At 44.2% G+C, this 17,792-nt stretch overlaps 1 protein-coding gene and 1 long non-coding RNA gene across 2 annotated transcripts in view; one reads left to right on the forward strand and one right to left on the reverse strand.

The window, feature by feature from the left end:
• The window catches only part of LOC149970784 (uncharacterized), a 461,672-nt gene that overhangs the window by 210,144 nt on the left and 233,736 nt on the right, over positions 1-17,792 (reverse strand). The gene's annotated exons all lie outside the window — the stretch shown is intronic.
• The window catches only part of LOC110508639 (cadherin-2), an 85,189-nt gene that overhangs the window by 494 nt on the left and 66,903 nt on the right, over positions 1-17,792 (forward strand). Inside the window, exon 2 of the mRNA XM_036965888.2 lies at positions 2,201-2,312. Within this exon, the coding sequence (XP_036821783.1) occupies positions 2,201-2,312 (112 nt within the window). The remainder of the gene's footprint in view (positions 1-2,200; positions 2,313-17,792) is intronic.

The following is a 17,792-nucleotide window of genomic DNA, read 5'->3' on the forward strand; positions in this document are numbered from 1 at the left end:
TGACGATGCTTCTGCTGTGATCTGTCGGGTAACGTGCCCGCCTGTCCATTATGGCTCGCCTCTCCACTATGAAAAAAGGCTACATAGGCATGTTTTGCATGGTTGCTAGATATAATGCAGTATAGGGAACTTGCATATGTGACGCGTCAACAAATAATGACAATATGTAGTAGATTGATATTGCATGAAGATCAACCCTGGGTTATTTTAGCCGACACCGCTAGGGTCTATTTGAAGGATGGGATGATTTGCCATTTAAAAAGCTACCCTTTTTCAAAATATGATTTTGTTGGCTTCAATGTATCAAGAGTAAATTAATTCAAATAAATCTAACCCACATTATATATTAAACATAGTATTATCTATTAGGGTATTCCGTCCATATGGTGATCAAGCAATACATTGTTTCTTAAGTATTTCAAAAAAAAACTTGCTTAGATGATGATAGCCTATACATGCATGTTTGTTGGATACATTTGTAACATTTTCACGAGAAAACATTATATGGTTACAAAGTTAACGTCTATTGATGCAGGCCAGCTACTTGAATCATTTCCCCGGACCGCGGGGTTACAAAAACCTACCATTATTTATTCCTAACGGACACGGAATGAGGCTCGAGGCAATGGCCCATTCCGTCTTGCAAATAGGCTATCAGTGCAAACAACAGCTACACACACCGGTGCACTTATCGTATCTAGAGTTTCACTAGGTTAGTGGAATCCACAAACTCTGCCTGGAACAATGCTGAGTTAATGTTTGATTTCCGACCCACAAATCGCCTTCAAGTCAGCTGCTTATTGTGCCTAGGCAGAATTTAAAGTATTAACGTAGCCTAATCCAGTTTTCTATGCTATTTATCATATTTTATAGCTAATTCTGCATATTCTGGTTTCTTCACAATTATTCGTTTTAATTACTAATTTAGTCCTAAATTACTTATTTGAGTTATAACATTATAATTAAGGAACTTTTTCTTTTAATGGTCAAAATAGTAAAATGATTCAGCTCTAATATGAGAAACAGTCTAATAATATATATATATAGGCCTATGTATGTTTTCCCCAAAACGAGATATCATTTTAGAAGAACTAGTGTGTGAACAATGCTGTTATATGCATCGTGGTGTGCTCTGCCTGGTAATGTAGTGAGAGAAAGGCAGCCCTACACCTCCCCCTCCTGCCCCAGCATATTCCAGTCAAATTCCGCTGATTAATGGCAAGTGGCACTGATACACACAATGCTTTTTTTTCTGCTGAACTCTTCTCCTTTCACATTATTTTCAGGTCCGGTCTTTCTAAAGAAATAGGATTAAGTGTATTTGGGAAGATGGGGTCGACTGGTGCCCACCCAATATGTATGATCGGATTTGAACATGCTTGTACACAATCAGGGAATCTATTTAAACTCAACCCTGAATGGCTTAGGCCGACTTGTTCTTTTTTGGCTATGTTTATTTGAAATGTTTTATAAATGTGATTTCCGTGTGTTATTTTGTTATAGACTAGACCCACTCACACTTGATGAGATAAGTGTCAAACTCTATATCTATCTAAAAATCCAATTTGTGTTCAATTGAATTTGTGTCAATGAATGTTTGTTTCTTTTTGGAAAGAAGGTGGAGATAAATCATTTGGCAGGTGATCCTTTATTATTCTAACAATGACAGAAATATAATGTATCCGAAACAACATGACTGTTTTTAAATCTGAGATAGAGTGAGGCAGGGGGAGGAGAAAAAGGAACAGATGATGTAGTGTTTGAGTAGACACAGGAATTCACACACAGAGACGTTCACCCATACTGTTTAGTAGGAGTGTTAGGATTTGTAGCCTAGTTTCACCGTTCCTGAATTTTAAAGCATCTTGTTAAACCAGAGCAGAGTATTATAAGGGGGCCAACCAGCGTTCAACCATTGCCTGGGCTTGGGCCTCCCTCTCTCTCCTCACAGAGACAAATGGGGCCTGTTCTTACCTAGCCATGCTCCTTGGCTAATGCTTAACCCTTTGGCCTCATTATCCTAATTGCAGTCCCCGCTATAAAAACAACAGATGCTTTGTAGAACTGTGGTGGAGGGTTCAGAATGTGACCAAGTCTTTTCGGGGGGTAGTCAGAGAAGTGCATTTTGGAGGGGGGGGGGGGGGGGATTGTGACTCTGACTCATTCTCTCCCCTCCCACCCCCCGGTCCTTTCCCTGCAGATCGCAACTGAGGGCAGAGGCACCCTTCCTCTGTGCCGGCCGGGGTTCTCTGAAGATGTGTATGTTGCCGTGGTGCCAGAGAGTGCAGAGAAGGGACAGCCCCTTTTCAATGGTAAGCGCTGAATTGGGTAGATTCTTTCTATGTTGCTCTTCGCTGGCTGTTTATAGTATGTTTGTTCACATGTGCTTCAGTGTTTTTATGTGCGTGTGTCTGCGCCTGCCCATGTCTATATATAGATACTGCTGCACTGTCGGAACTAGAAGCACAAGCCTTTCGCTACACTCGTAATAACATATGCTAACCATGTGTATGTGACAAATACAATTTGATTTGATTTACTGTTGTTTCGCTCAACACGTGTATGATGTTGAGTGCGGTGGGAGGGTGACAACAAGCATTAAACGTATTTCAACAATTAGCGTTGCTGTTATATGGGCCCAGAAGCCCATGTTGTTTGGCTTGTAAGCCAATGAAATCTCAGTCTGAATCAATTTAGCCCTGCTTCTAGTCTTTTGCTTACACAGGCCTTTTTTGAAGAACAGAGCACAATTCAACAACAAAAAATAATATTACCGCAGTGTTGCTGAAATTCCAATGCATTATCACTGGGGCAATCTGTTCCTGTGATGTGACTCGACTTTATTTGCCTTTAAAAATAGTTTTTAAAGGCAATTGAAAGAATTAGAAAAATGTTAAACCATTTGGAAATTAGATAACTTTATACAGTCGCCTTTATGAAAAATGCATATTTATTTATTTTAATTTCACCTTTATTTAACTAGGCAAGCCAGTTAAGAACAAATTCTTATTTACAATGACTGCCTAGGAACAGTGGGTTAACTGCCTTGTTCAGTGGCAGAACGACAGATTTTTACCTTGTCGTCTCGGGGATTCGATCTTGCAACCTTTTGGTTACTAGTCCAACGCTCTGACCACTATATGCTTGCATAAGTCGCAGAAAGTCTCATTCTGAATAGGAAATGAAAAATCAAACTTCTTTCTTCGTTTTGAAATGGAACCGTGGTAGTTGTAATTCTAAAAGTGAAAACATTGGATGCACTTTGCATAGCACAGTCATGTAATAGACATGTTGCTTGTGCCTCAGCACACCTTCTATGTCTTGTTTCTATGTTTCTGTATTTTCTCCAATTTCCTTTTTACACATATGCTAACCCAAGTGGCATGCGGATCAAATGGTCCAAGCTTTTATATCATGTGTGCTATTTGCTGCTTTAGGCAATAATTATTATGCGAGTAAAGAAGTATGTGGTTATTATTTCTGTCATGTTACCCTTTAAACAGAGCTTCAAGAAAATGCATAAACCTTGCAAGGACTTGGTAGAAAAATACATTCAAGGAAATAAGTGTTTCAGTGGCCATGCTGTTTTATAGTCCCAACCCCACTCCATGGCTGTCATTTCCTTGTGACACAGCTTTAAGTATCAGTGTTGTGTTTTGAACGTCAACTGTTCTGTTGGAAATCCAACATTGGAATAGCATCATGACTTGCTCGATCCGACCAGCCTTTTATCGGTTTCATTTGTGTCTGTTTCATATAACTTCTAAAACATATCATTCAGAAAAACAAGGAAAACAAGGAAATGGTTTGTCATGTTTATTTTTTTCCCAATCATTATAATGCAATGGAAACTGTAATTACAATGTATAATAGAAAATATGACCAATTAATGTGTTATTTGCGACGAATCAGTCCCAAAGTGAAAATGCTGCCACACAAACAAACACAATTGCTATAGTGACAGCCACCAATAGCACCTCTGAACAGTGCTGAGACAGACAATAAAACAGGAATATACCACCAACGTGCTATCCAAGGGCTTGGGGCCTTGAGGTCATCTGAACCAGAAAACAGCTCCAGTGGCGTTGGATTTCACAGTGTGTGCCTAGAAGTCACAGTCAGCCGAGGTTGTGGGTCAGAAAGATGGAGGGGGGCGAGTAGGAATGAGGGAGAAGAGAGAGATAAAAAAAAAAGAGAGAGGGAAAAGGAGGGAGAAGGGGAAGGGAGAAAGAGACAGAGAAAGAGAGAGTGAGTAAAAGAGGGGTGGATGGAAAAGAAAGAAATAGCTTTTACACAGCCCAACCTCCAGTTTGATCCTCCAAGTGATAGTTTTGCCTCTCAGTTGGTTTGTGGATGGGCCGTGACCAGAGGTAATCGGGTTCCCATTTGTCAGCCACCCTTCATCCCTTCCCTCACCTTCTTCTCTCCTCTCCTCTCTATTTACCCTCCCTCACCTCCTCCTCTCTCCTCTATCTTAGCCCTCCTCCCAGCCCTCCAACCTCTATGGAGAGAGAGATTCCCTGACAGGGAGAGAGACACAGCACTTCTGTGTCATTGTAATGTGCTGGCCTGGAGCTGGGGCTGCATGGGGCTCAGTAGCTCAGTGGTGTGGGATGATGCTAATGAATGCGCCAGTCGCTAATGAAAGTCTCCTGTGGCATGTTTTGAAAGACAAAGCTTCCATGGTGTGGAGGGAGTGTTAAGCCCCCCTCATGTTTTCTAACTCCACTTTCACCATGCTGCTTGTGAATATTGTTTTTACCAGGAAGCTGGGAAACAGAGGATTTTCAAGAAGCTCCTAGCCACATGAGGTGTGGTGTGGCACCTAATGCCATGACACCTTTCTATTTTGGTCTTTCTGTGAGAATGCCTGCCTCCTGTGCATTTCATTACGTTTCTTAATTGCACCCTTAGGCCCTAAATAATGAATGAATGGAGACAGTGAATCGTGTAGCAGTCATTCTCCTCAACCATACCTCAGTGTTAATGCTCATTGTAATAGAAAATCCTTCCTTGTTATGTCAGAAATAATCTAGCAGCCTCATTGTAATATGCATGGACCTGTCCTCATTTAGAAAAGCTATTAGGGAGCGTAGATATACTAAGCTCTTTCTCGAGCCGGGACAGTTTATTTCCTCCAAGTTTGCCAAGAGGAATAGTTGTGAATATGACTGTAAACCTATCAGTATACAGTATTAGGTAACAGTAATACGATCACGTTGTTCTTGCTGCAGTTGACCCCGTGGAGAGTGGAGACCGTAGGAGAAGGGATAGGTTGTGAAGACGTTTCATTCCAACTCGCTGTCTCTGAAGGTGATTCCATTCGAGTAATTGATTACCAGAATACACACCCTGAGAAGATCATAGCGAACAGCATTCACATGCAAATGTCATGGAATAAATAACAAAGTAAAAAGTTTCTCGGCCCAAAACACATTCAGTTTTGCTTGGGTATTCTCTACAATGGCAATTCCTCCACAATACACAGGTGATTGTTGAATTGTGAAGACGTAATGATTTGTTAGGTGATGCAGATCAGAGATTAACTATTGGTTGGCACCAAGCGAACGCTCCATCAGTTTCCAATAGAATCGTTCAGGTGTATCTGGACAACATTGGTTAGCAGAGCAGCAGAGGGGAAAGCGAGGGTGGACAATTATTTATCTGAGGTCTCCTCTCTCCTCTCTATCCGATGATGTGGAAAGCAAGGATTTGAGCTTTTTGTTTGTGAACGTAAAGCTGCGTCAGGCTTAGGAAGTTTCCCACTGTCGGCCCCAAGGGGCCTCTCATGACCTTTCCTAAAGCAGGGAACTATTTGTTTATGACTGATACTTAGTCACTCAGTGGAGAGAAAATAACAAACATGGCCTATACATCAATTCCCCTCACTGTACTCATCACTAGTCACCACCCCAGCTAAGCTAACACGGTGTCACCAGCAGGGAGTGTTCCCATAGAAAGGACGTTTTAACATTCATGTCAGGTTCGTTTCCTGTTCGATGGAAATTACTTAACTTTTGAAATCAGCAGGTAAAATGGCCATTATGGCTGGCGACGGTAGTATGGCCTGGGTCTGGGAGCTGCTGGATAATGGAATACTGGCTATAGAGAGCTGACGTGTACACTGAGTGTACAAAACATTAGGAACACCTTCCAAATATTGCATTGCAACCCATTTTGCCCTTAGAACAGCCTCAATTCGTTGGGGGGAATGGACTCTACAAGGTGTCGAAAGCGTTCCACAGGGTTGCTGGCCCATGTGAAAAACCCAGCAGCGTTGCAGTTCTCGACACACTCAAACCAGTGTGTCTGGCACCTACTACCGCAACCCGTTTAAAGCCACTTAAATCTTTTGTCTTGCCCATTCACCCTCTGAATGGCACACATACAACACCCATATTTCAATTGTCTTAAGGCTTCTTTGACCTGTCTCCTCCCCTTCATCTACACTGATTGAAGTGGATCAAGCAAGTGACATCAATAAGGGATCATAGCTTTCACCTGGATTCAGCTGGTCAGTCTGTGTCATGGGAGGCTTTTTAAGCAGGAATGTAAATTGAGTCACTCACAGTAGCATTATTCAGCAGAGGCGTTCCTCTCCAAAACTGGGTTAATGAAAAAGCCTAATTGAACTTAAAACACTCTCCTCTCGCTTGCAGCCACCCTGCCTCCCCAACCCCATCACCTATGTTACCCTATTTTCAAATTAATACAGATTAATTAATACAGATACAATAATACAATTCCCAATTAAGTGTGCTGGGCCGATGAAAATGCTTATAGTCTACTACTTCAACTTCTGTTCAAGTGCTTTTAACGCCAGTTCGTTGACCGTGTCCACTGAGCCGTCTGTACATGGCTCCACTGACTGGGGGTTCAAACCCCAAGCCGGCCTGGGGAGACACAGTTGACCGATTTCATGATGTGGTTTGAACAAGCAGTACCAACATTAGCTGAGAGAGAGAGAGAGAGAGAGAGAGAGAGAGAGAGAGAGAGAGAGAGAGAGAGAGACTGGATTTACAACCTCAACTCTCTTTCTTTCTGTCTAATGAAATGTAAACTGGATGGAAAGACCTCATGGGCAGAAGAAATAACATCACTTTTCATTACTTTGTCTTTTAGTATAATTACCTTTCCCTGGTCTGTTTGATTAAGACAAACATCTTAAACCAACAAAGAACCAGTCCCGTTTGACAGAAAGAAAACATTCAGAAAAATAAATGATAAACCTTATTTTGTGGCTTTTGGCGTTTTTTAAGGGTGGAGATTGCGTTTGCGTGGGGTTGTTGTTCTGGTTCTCTGCACTCTTTCAAGGTGATGGCCCCTGGTATAGGGTACATTTGGGGCAGCTCTCAGAAGTGTTTGAGAGGCCGTGTGTTTGGTCAGACGTGACCCTGGTCGATCCCATCCTGTAAATTGGGGCCGGTGCTCAGCAACCAACTCAACCTCTTACGGCCCCAGGAGGGAGGGGGTGGGGGTGCGTGTGTGTGTGTGTGTGGAGGGGGGTGGTGGCATGGTATTCTAGCGATCTCACACTGAAAGGAGAGACCGGTGAATGGAGGTCATGACCCTCACAGTGGCGGCCGCATGTACACGACACCTCTCAGTGCATGTTGTCCTGACCTGTCTAAATGAACATCTATCACCGGGAAAAGGAGAGGCGGCGAGGCGGAGCGTTCCGACGGAGCACCATTCGGTTGGGTGGATCTCTACGGATGTTTCCACCGTACATGATAAATGGTAATGAATTAGCGTGACATTCGCAGCCTAATCAAAGGCATCTGTATTAGTTATGAGGGGCTGCTGTGGAAACACTGACGGAACATGATTCTCTTATGAAACATTATAGCAAAGATACACATTCCTTTCGTGAATAATGTGTGTCTGAGGGTTAGCCGGAGTCAGTGTCATCGCACAGCACATCATGGCCGTAGATAAGAGAATGTGTGTAATAGCGTAGTGCAATGAAATCTCCCCCCGGCCGCCTTGCTGCAGTTGAGGTGGTGTAGTAGACCACTGTCTGAAGCACTGATGTCTGTGCCAATCCTGAATTATTCAATAGTCAAACAAGGCTTCTTTAATATTCTAATCCCCTGGTGAGATGAGATCCATAACTACAGAAGAGCCATCATCCTTCCATTCATCAGTCAGATGAGAAGAGGAGAGGAAGAGGGAATCAGCAGGAGGCATCCAACAGCTCAGCCAAGCCCTTACTTTTTTTTTCTCATTACGATGTTCGCTGGGTGTTACACAAGTTCCTCTTAACTCTTGTTTTTTTTTTTATAGTAGAACATCAAGTGCAACCCCACGACCGGACCTCTCTCCCCATCTCATTTGATGGGGGCTCTAAATCCCAATCCCCCGCTTCCCTTGTTTTAAGTCGAAGCAGCACTTCTTCCTTCCTTCAGGGTGATCCTGTTTGCAGCACCAGTCCATTGCTCTCTTTCTCATTCCCCCCTCTTTCTCTTTTCCCCCCACCAAGCGGATCAATAGATCCAGGGTCTTTGTTTGGCTTGATCAATATGTTGTAATGAAGGCTGTGCTCCAATTCCCAGCTAAAGCATTGCTGCCTGCCTGCCTGCTGGGTTTTTTGGAGGAATCTGCTTTTCTCTTTATTGTTATGAGACCCCATGCATTTTCATTGTCCGCCTGTCGGTGTTGGTTTTTCCCCGTGCCACGCCCCCATGGCCTAGATAACTGCCACATATCATGTCGACTGATTGGATTTCAGTGGTATATGGCTTCAATACCCCTGACCTCTGATGCAATTTTGCCTACGATATAACATGGAAGTTGTGTTAGTGTTGTGTTAGTCCAGCAGTGAGAGGTGGGGGCTGAGGACACTATATACTGATCCTTTCACGTGATCCCGGGTCCATGGCCCTCCAAAGGCCGTATCATAACCATGAAACAGTAATGTTGTTAATGTATTAAAGCAAGTGCACCCATCTGCGGCTAATTTGCTCAGAGGTAGGGGAGGCTGGCTGTGCCATTTAGGGCTATGATGCTTGGTGGTATGACTGGAGAGGGCATCTTTTATTTATGGCTGACCTTTTTTCTCTCCAGTGGCTCCTTATCGAACAGCTAGTCTGCTCAGCATCTCCGCACGTTTTGGGGGCAGACAGGGACTTGTGAAAAGCCTGAATGCAGATAAAGGGATTTTTTTGTGTGGAGAGTGGTTGGTGGAGGGTTGACATTGGGGTTAACTCTTAAGTCTGGCTCACGTCTCAGCGCTCCTGTTCATATCGCTCATATCAGCGGCTAGCCCTGCCCTCTTGTTAGAGTGTGTAACACTGACATAGGGCAGCAGTTAAGGTGCCTCTACATTGCGCCTGTGTGTGCATGTGTGTGTGTCACAGTGAGTGTGTGTGTGTGGGTGTTTGTCCTTAGCATATAATTAGCGTTTTCAACCCAGAAGGCCCTGAGAGCCGGTGGGGCTCCTCTCCCTCTCCACCAGTCAGGAGAGTTCCTGGAAACCACAGCTGTTGCTAAGGGCCTTGACTTGTCGTCAGTCACATGACCCACCTATCATTCAAATATCTCAACTTACATTCAGGAGCAGCCAATATGCTTTCTGTAAGGGTTAACGTAATCCACCTAGATGGGGTTCTTTTAAGTGTTGTTTCTAACCACATTTTTCAAATAATAATTGTGTTGACTGGGTTACCATGGGGATTGGATATGGAAACAAAGGTTTCAAACAATTGGTGCACGGATCCGTCCTCAGTCATATTATGTCCTTTTATTTGTTATTTGCTTCTGAATCACACCAGGGCCCCTCCAGCCTTGAACCACTCTGGCTTGGGTTTCTGAAATTGATGTGTGTTCTTCAATCTAAACGACTGTCAGAAGGCAAAGATGAATTTATTTTTCTAAAACAATCCTTTCCTGTAAGCACTCTGTCATGAGGTGAGGTGAGACTGGGAATGGTTCCTTTCTGAATCTGGGCAACCACTAATTCGGATGTGTGAGTTTTATTTTACATGAAAGACATCTGGAAAGTGCAGAACATGACCATTCCATGTAATGAGGTTGGGTATAATTAGCCTTATTGGCCTCGCTTTCCACATAATATGCTTCCTTATATGTAGGCTAGTGTTATTTTTAACTAGTATAACTCCAGACCCAGTCTTTCGCTTGGCAGACAACAGGTCAACACCGTGGAGTGAACTGTTTACTTTACTAAAGGACCGACCGGCTTGTGGTTTTCACTCGTTTTTCTTTCTTCAGGAGGCAGGCCTCTTTAGTTTGGGCTCCAGCACAGCGAACAACTCCATATCTCTCCTGCTAGATTCCAGCTTCACAAAGAGAGCCCTGTTCACAGTGTTGGCCCAGCAGTCGATTGAGCAGTATTCAAAGAAACCTTTTTATTGTACCCTCCTCCCATTCGTCCATTCCCTCTCTCGGTGTTGTGTGCTTGTTTCTCTCATTATGCGGCTAAATAGTTGAGTGGGTGGAGGCTAGCCCTCACGTTTTCCACCACATTCCACCATTCAGGCATCACTTAAGCATAAAGGAGGAAAATAACAAATATCCCTCGTACCACAGGAGCAAACTGCCTTTCCCCCCCTAGTGAACTTGTTTGCTTTAGATACATGTAAATCCTTAACTACCATTTTGTTGGCACTGGGGTGTGGCCTTGACAGCACAAGTATCTGAACCTTTGACACTACCTATATCAAATCAAATGTATTTGTCACATGCTTTGTTAACAACAGGTGTAGACTGACAGTGAAATGCTTACAATCACTTATCCTTCGAACAAGAAGCGTTCGAAAGGCAATAAAAAATAGCAGTGAGAAATGCCCAGAACCATGTCGTCTTTAGGGTCATAGAGTTAAATTATATTATAAATTATATATACATTTATGAGACAACTTGACTGAACTGTGAGCATGCAGCTCTTTTTCTATTGAAACCGAGTGTGTATTTAAAGCATTTGTCTTTTTTTCTTGTCAAATGTTAAGCTCAGCTCAAGGTTTTAAGCCCCATGCTGAGCTAGAGAGGCAACAGGAATTGACACACCATTATTTCACTGACAACAAAAGGGGACATTTGAGGCAGGGAGACATAAATTGACTCAGATCCTATAACCATGTTCCACAAAGGCCAATATCCTGCCTGGGATGAGATCGAGACGGCAGGCAGCCTCCCTCCCTCCCCTCTCCCTCCCCCACCGCCTGTCGCATGCGTCACCAACTATTGTGTTCCGGACAGGGCTTCTGTTTCAACGTACCAGCGCTTCTTTGGATGCTACTCTTTGATAATTTGCCAGGTCCTGTCCTGTGACATCGCTCCCTGACGCATTCTCTTCTCTTCTCCCACTCATCCCTTTCCCCTCCATCTATCATCCCTCCTTCTACTACTCTATCACTCCCTCCCCATCCCCCTCTAAGCACTAAGCAGCAGTGTGATGGATGAGCCCCCATATCCTCCATAGGATGATTGATGTGCTTTAATTGAGTAATACACTGATTCTACTGAAGCGTTCTGTTTAGCATTATACAGCGTCAAAACCAACCACAGGTTTTGTTCCTTATGGCGACCTTGACAACCTCATGGGTGTTAGTCTTTAGCTGGGCACATAAAGCACTGTTAAAGTTGTGCTGGTAATGTTTTTGACGAATGGCCTGGCCCGGTGTTGTTTTGTGGAGGTTGGTATTTTTTTATATTTCCCAGAGGTCTCTCTGTTTCAGCTGAAGAGGCCTCTGTGTCTGTCTGAAGTGCGCTGGAGGGAGAGAGAGAGAGTGGGAAGGAGAGAGAGAGAAGCAGAGGATGAGGCAGGAAATGAGTAACGATATCCACTACTCACTTATCATATCAAGCCAGGTCACCTCCGAAGGGACGGGTATTGATATGTGGCAACGAATTACGTTGATTTACATCAGTTTAATCTTGGGCATCTGGTGATTGGGAACACTGAGGCGACAGTTCCTCTTCGCTTCCCTTCGCCTGCCGTCTCCCACCAAAACTGTTTACCTCATCAGATGAGCGGATGTGTCTGCCTGTATTACTGTCCCGCTCAAAGTGATATACCGTTACCGGGCCGCGTTGACGCCGCCCGCCGTCGAGCTGCGGAAGTTATGATAGACCTGCGGTAAATTGTAGTTACCATCTGAGGCGGGCGTATACAGGTTGCTGCATCACAGAGCTACACCATTCAGTCAATCAATCAATCAAATGTATTTAGTCATGGCTCTATGTAGTACTGTGAGCCTCCAATAGTCTGTTCTGGACTTGGGGACTGTGAAGAGACCTCTTGTGGGGTATGCTTGGGTGTCCGAGCTGTGTGCCAGTAGTTGAGACAGACAGCTGGGTGCATTCAACATCTCAATACCTCTCATAAGTAAAAGTAGTGATGAAGTCAATCTCTCCTCCACTTTCAGCCAGGATGTCGAAGCACGGTGGCTAGGAAAAACTCCCAGGAACCTAGGAAGAAACCTAGAGAGGAACACGCCCTTCTCCCCTCCCCCTGTGTTATTTCACCCTGTGTCGATATTTACTGAGGCGTTAAAAAGCATGCAGTGTGCCGCCACATTATTTGCTGTAATAGTGTGGGCTCAGCAAGATATGTGCTGGAAGGGGGTGGATGTACACTACTGGGAGCTCATAGGCCTGGGATGGTTGCTCCTTGCTACCATGTAGCCTGTATACTGTGTGTTGGTCCTGGGCTGCAGTGCAGTATATGATTTGAGCCCTGTACATTAAATGACCCATTGAGGTGTATTTGAGAAAGGCTCAATAAATAGATTTGAGATTTGATTCTTTTTCAACTATGCACACAACGCCTGAGCAGTTTTTGTGCTGACCACTCAACCAGCCACCTTAGCAACATGTGCTGTGTTTGCTTCTCGCAAACTGATCAATCAACATGAACCAACATGTTATTTCAACGAACACATGTATTATTTGTTATTCAAGCTATAAGTGCGTTGAAGATGTCGTTCCCATAGCAACGATTAAAACATTCCCTAACCAGAAACCGTGGATTGATGGCAGCATTCGTGTGAAACTGAAAGCGCGAACCACTGCTTTTAATCAGGGCAAGGTGTCTGGTAACATGACCGAATACAAACAGTGCAGCTATTCCCTCCGCAAGGCTATCAAACAAGCTAAGCGCCAGTACAGAGACAAAGTAGAATCTCAATTCAACGGCTCAGACACAAGAGGCATGTGGCAGGGTCTACAGTCAATCACGGACTACAGGAAGAAATCCAGCCCAGTCACGGACCAGGATGTCTTGCTCCCAGGCAGACTAAATAACTTTTTTGCCCGCTTTGAGGACAATACAGTGCCACTGACACGGCCTGCAACGAAAACATGCGGTCTCTCCTTCACTGCAGCCGAGGTGAGTAAGACATTTAAACGTGTTAACCCTCGCAAGGCTGCAGGCCCAGATGGCATCCCCAGCCGCGCCCTCAGAGCATGCGCAGACCAGCTGGCCGGTGTGTTTACGGACATATTCAATCAATCCCTATACCAGTCTGCTGTTCCCACATGCTTCAAGAGGGCCACCATTGTTCCTGTTCCCAAGAAAGCTAAGGTAACTGAGCTAAATGACTACCGCCCCGTAGCACTCACATCCGTCATCATGAAGTGCTTTGAGAGACTAGTCAAGGACCATATCACCTCCACCCTACCTGACACCCTAGACCCACTCCAATTTGCTTACCGCCCAAATAGGTCCACAGACGATGCAATCTCAACCACACTGCACACTGCCCTAACCCATCTGGACAAGAGGAATACCTATGTGAGAATGCTGTTCATCGACTACAGCTCGGCATTCAACACCATAGTACCCTCCAAGCTCGTCATCAAGCTCGAGACCCTGGGTCTCGACCCCGCCCTGTGCAACTGGGTACTGGACTTCCTGACGGGCCGCCCCCAGGTGGTGAGGGTAGGCAACAACATCTCCTCCCCGCTGATCCTCAACACTGGGGCCCCACAAGGTTGCGTTCTGAGCCCTCTCCTGTACTCCCTGTTCACCCACGACTGCGTGGCCACGCACGCCTCCAACTCAATCATCAAGTTTGCGGACGACACAACAGTGGTAGGCTTGATTACCAACAACGATGAGACGGCCTACAGGGAGGAGGTGAGGGCCCTCGGAGTGTGGTGTCAGGAAAACAACCTCACACTCAACGTCAACAAAACTAAGGAGATGATTGTGGACTTCAGGAAACAGCAAAGGGAACACCCCCCTATCCACATCGATGGAACAGTAGTGGAGAGGGTAGCAAGTTTTAAGTTCCTCGGCATACACATCACAGACAAACTGAATTGGTCCACTCACACAGACAGCATCGTGAAGAAGGCGCAGCAGCGCCTCTTCAACCTCAGGAGGCTGAAGAAATTCGGCTTGTCACCAAAAGCACTCACAAACTTCTACAGATGCACAATCGAGAGCATCCTGGCGGGCTGTATCACCGCCTGGTATGGCAACTGCACCGCCCTCAACCGTAAGGCTCTCCAGAGGGTAGTGAGGTCTGCACAACGCATCACCGGGGGCAAACTACCTGCCCTCCAGGACACCTACACCACCCGATGTCACAGGAAGGCCATAAAGATCATCAAGGACATCAACCACCCGAGCCACTGCCTGTTCACCCCGCTATCATCCAGAAGGCGAGGTCAGTACAGGTGCATCAAAGCTGGGACCGAGAGACTGAAAAACAGCTTCTATCTCAAGGCCATCAGACTGTTAAACAGCCACCACTAACACTGAGTGGCTGCTGCCAACACACTGACACTGACTCAACTCCAGCCACTTTAATAATGGGAATTGATGGGGAATGATGTAAATATATCACTAGCCACTTTAAACAATGCTACCTTATATAAATGTTACTTACCCTACATTATTCATCTCATATGCATACGTATATACTGTACTCTATATCATCGACGGTATCCTTATGTAATACATGTATCACTAGCCACTTTATACTATACTATGCCACTTTGTTTACATACTCATCTCATTTGTACATACTGTACCCGATACCATCTACTGTATCTTGCCTATGCTGCTCTGTACCATCACTCATTCATATATCCTTATGTACATATTCTTTATCCCCTTACACTGTGTACAAGACAGTAGTTTTGGAATTGTTAGTTAGATTACTTGTTATTACTGCATTGTCGGAACTAGAAGCACAAGCATTTCGCTACACTCGCATTAACATCTGCTAACCATGTGTATGTGACAAATAAAATTTGATTTGATTTGAAGTAGATATATCAAGTTAGATAGGCCTAGTAAATGTGTTTTACAGGGTGCCAGACATTGTCTGTGTTAACTCACTCACTAACTTACTAGCATTACATTCCAGGTGCATTGCTTTCCGGTAAACATTCCACCTCCAGCCTCCCACTGTATCCCACTAGAAAGCAACATACTCAATCTTCTATAGACCCTGTGTCACTCCTTCACTCTCCCCACGAAGTGTTCTAAGCACTGTGACCTTTTGCCAAAGATAAGCTTCTGTCGGCTGACTTTAAGAGTTTGAAATAATAGCATCAACCATGAGTCTATGACGTTGTTAACCATATGAGAGCTATGAGCCAAGGTTATTGACCTTTCATGCCTGTCACTAGTGATAGAGGGACTTGGGCCTGGGAGGTGAATATATTTGCCTTATTAAGGACCAGAGATTGGAATCAAAGACCTAGGGGGCAACTTTATCCTCCAATTTTCCCTCTCAGTGGACATTTAAACGTCTTTGTTGTACACTATTTGAACAATGCCCTTCTGCTAGAATAGAAAGTGATGGTGCCAGTAGTGTTTAGGCCTGGTGGGAAAGTTACACAGAATCATAATGCCTCGACTCAATCATAATGCATAGTGCAAGACAAGGGTTAAATGCAGGGGCTGATTGTAGGATTAACACTTGCGGTCCTGACTTACTTACCAGATCTTAATCTTGAACGGAGGTCATTATTACGGTATGTGATGAAGGATTTGCGGGGGGATTTGAAAAGCTGGTGTTTCAAGGATTTTATGCATAAGGGATTTAATGCTGGAGTTGCTGCAATGTTTTATTTTCAATCACAATCTTTTCTCTTTCTCCCTGCTGGGTCTTTGTACTGTGTGTGATTGATTTGGTATGTTTATAGCTGGAAAACAATACAACTGAGTGGAGGGCAAGAGAGGCAGAGTTTAATGAACTATGTAAGGAATGTCGGCTGGAAGGACGGGAGGGTCAGGGAGATGCCGGCGAGGGAGATGTGGGTTGAGGAGACTGACCACATGTTATTAAGTATGAATGTCTTAGTGGGAGGTGAGGGAGGCATGCAGCCCTGTTATTGGGTTCTTATTCCATTCTCTATGATTCTTCTTTTTTCTTCCAGCTGTCTGTATCGAACCACTTCTGTGTTTGTAGTCACGCGCCACCCATCTCTCATTGGGTCCAACTAAACTTTGGAATAATTTCAATGTCTAGTTTTGATTTTATATTTGGTTGAGCTGTCAACTAACGTGAATTCAATGTGAAATCAGCAAAAAATGTTGATTTCCCTTACGTTGATGGCGTTTTGCAAATCCAATCAGTTATCCACGTTGACTCAACATCATCACATTGAATTATTTTGTTGAAATGACGATTCAACCCGTTTTTGCTGAGTGGGTTATCTGAGAGGACCCACCAAGCTTTGTTTAGTGAATCCTGGATGTACATTATTACATATACATATTAACACAGGACCGCTGTCTCTCCCCATTAGAAATAAAATAAAACAAATACATGGAAACAATTCTATAAAATGGGTGTAGCCAGCACCATGTCTGTGTGTTTGTTATTGCCAAGTGTCCCTAGTGGGGTCCATCTGAAAGCACATTTTTAATAACGCTGTCTTATGTTTAGTGATTCGTAAATGTACAACTGAAACCCAGGACCCTAGCTATAGTCTGGTGTCCTTCATTTGGATTAGCCTGTTGAATTCGTCAAGTTTATAGAAAGATAGCCAATGTATGTGGTAGAAGGATGGATGCATAAGGATGGTTTCATTGTTTGTTTGTGTGTGTGCTCACTTCTACATGTGTTTGTAGAGTGGATTTTTTTCATACATGGTATTTACAGACGAAACACAGCCAATCTAGAGAATATGTTAGTTTCCAGTGGGGGTATGCAGGGGGGCTCAGTTTATTTTGGGCATTCAAGGCCTCTATATCATGCAGTCCTCTCCTGGCAGGAGGTCTGGGGAAGTGGGTGTCAGTTGATGGGATAAGATAAACAAAGATAAAGTCCCCGCTTCTGGCTCTTGAAGTTCATGTATGTTGTGGATGAGGTGCCAGGAGCATAAACCAAACGACTGATATGATTCATTTAATTGTTTGTTTTTAGAGCCGGAATGAGGAATAGTTAGGGGAAAGGGTGCACCCCTGTGTAGTCCCCAATAAAGTGGACCTTGTTGGATGAGCAGAAAAAACAAGACAACTGTTGATTGGGAGGCCATTTGAATGTGAAGGGCTTGTTTTCGCTCTACTGCGTCTCACAGAGAATGCGTTGTCTAGGAGTGCTAAGGTCACAGTCACACAAACAAGGCCATTGTGTTGGGTGAATCAGCAGTGCATTTACCAGCGCTATTCTATTCTGCTGTTGATCTCCCCCGACCACTAATGGCCATTGTTAGGGCTCTTTTATATGGTCGCTGAAGGATTCTTTTGTGAATAGAGATTTGATTTAAATGACGTTGGCATTGACAACTGTTGTGTATGAGACACCATATTAGGGAGTTACTGGATAAGCGATTTGCCTTAAGCGTGGGTTGAATAGTACCGATATTGA

The sequence above is a fragment of the Oncorhynchus mykiss genome, chromosome 28 (genome assembly GCF_057628025.1).
Source record: "Oncorhynchus mykiss isolate SJ-2025 chromosome 28, ASM5762802v1, whole genome shotgun sequence".
Lineage (NCBI taxonomy): Eukaryota > Metazoa > Chordata > Actinopteri > Salmoniformes > Salmonidae > Oncorhynchus > Oncorhynchus mykiss.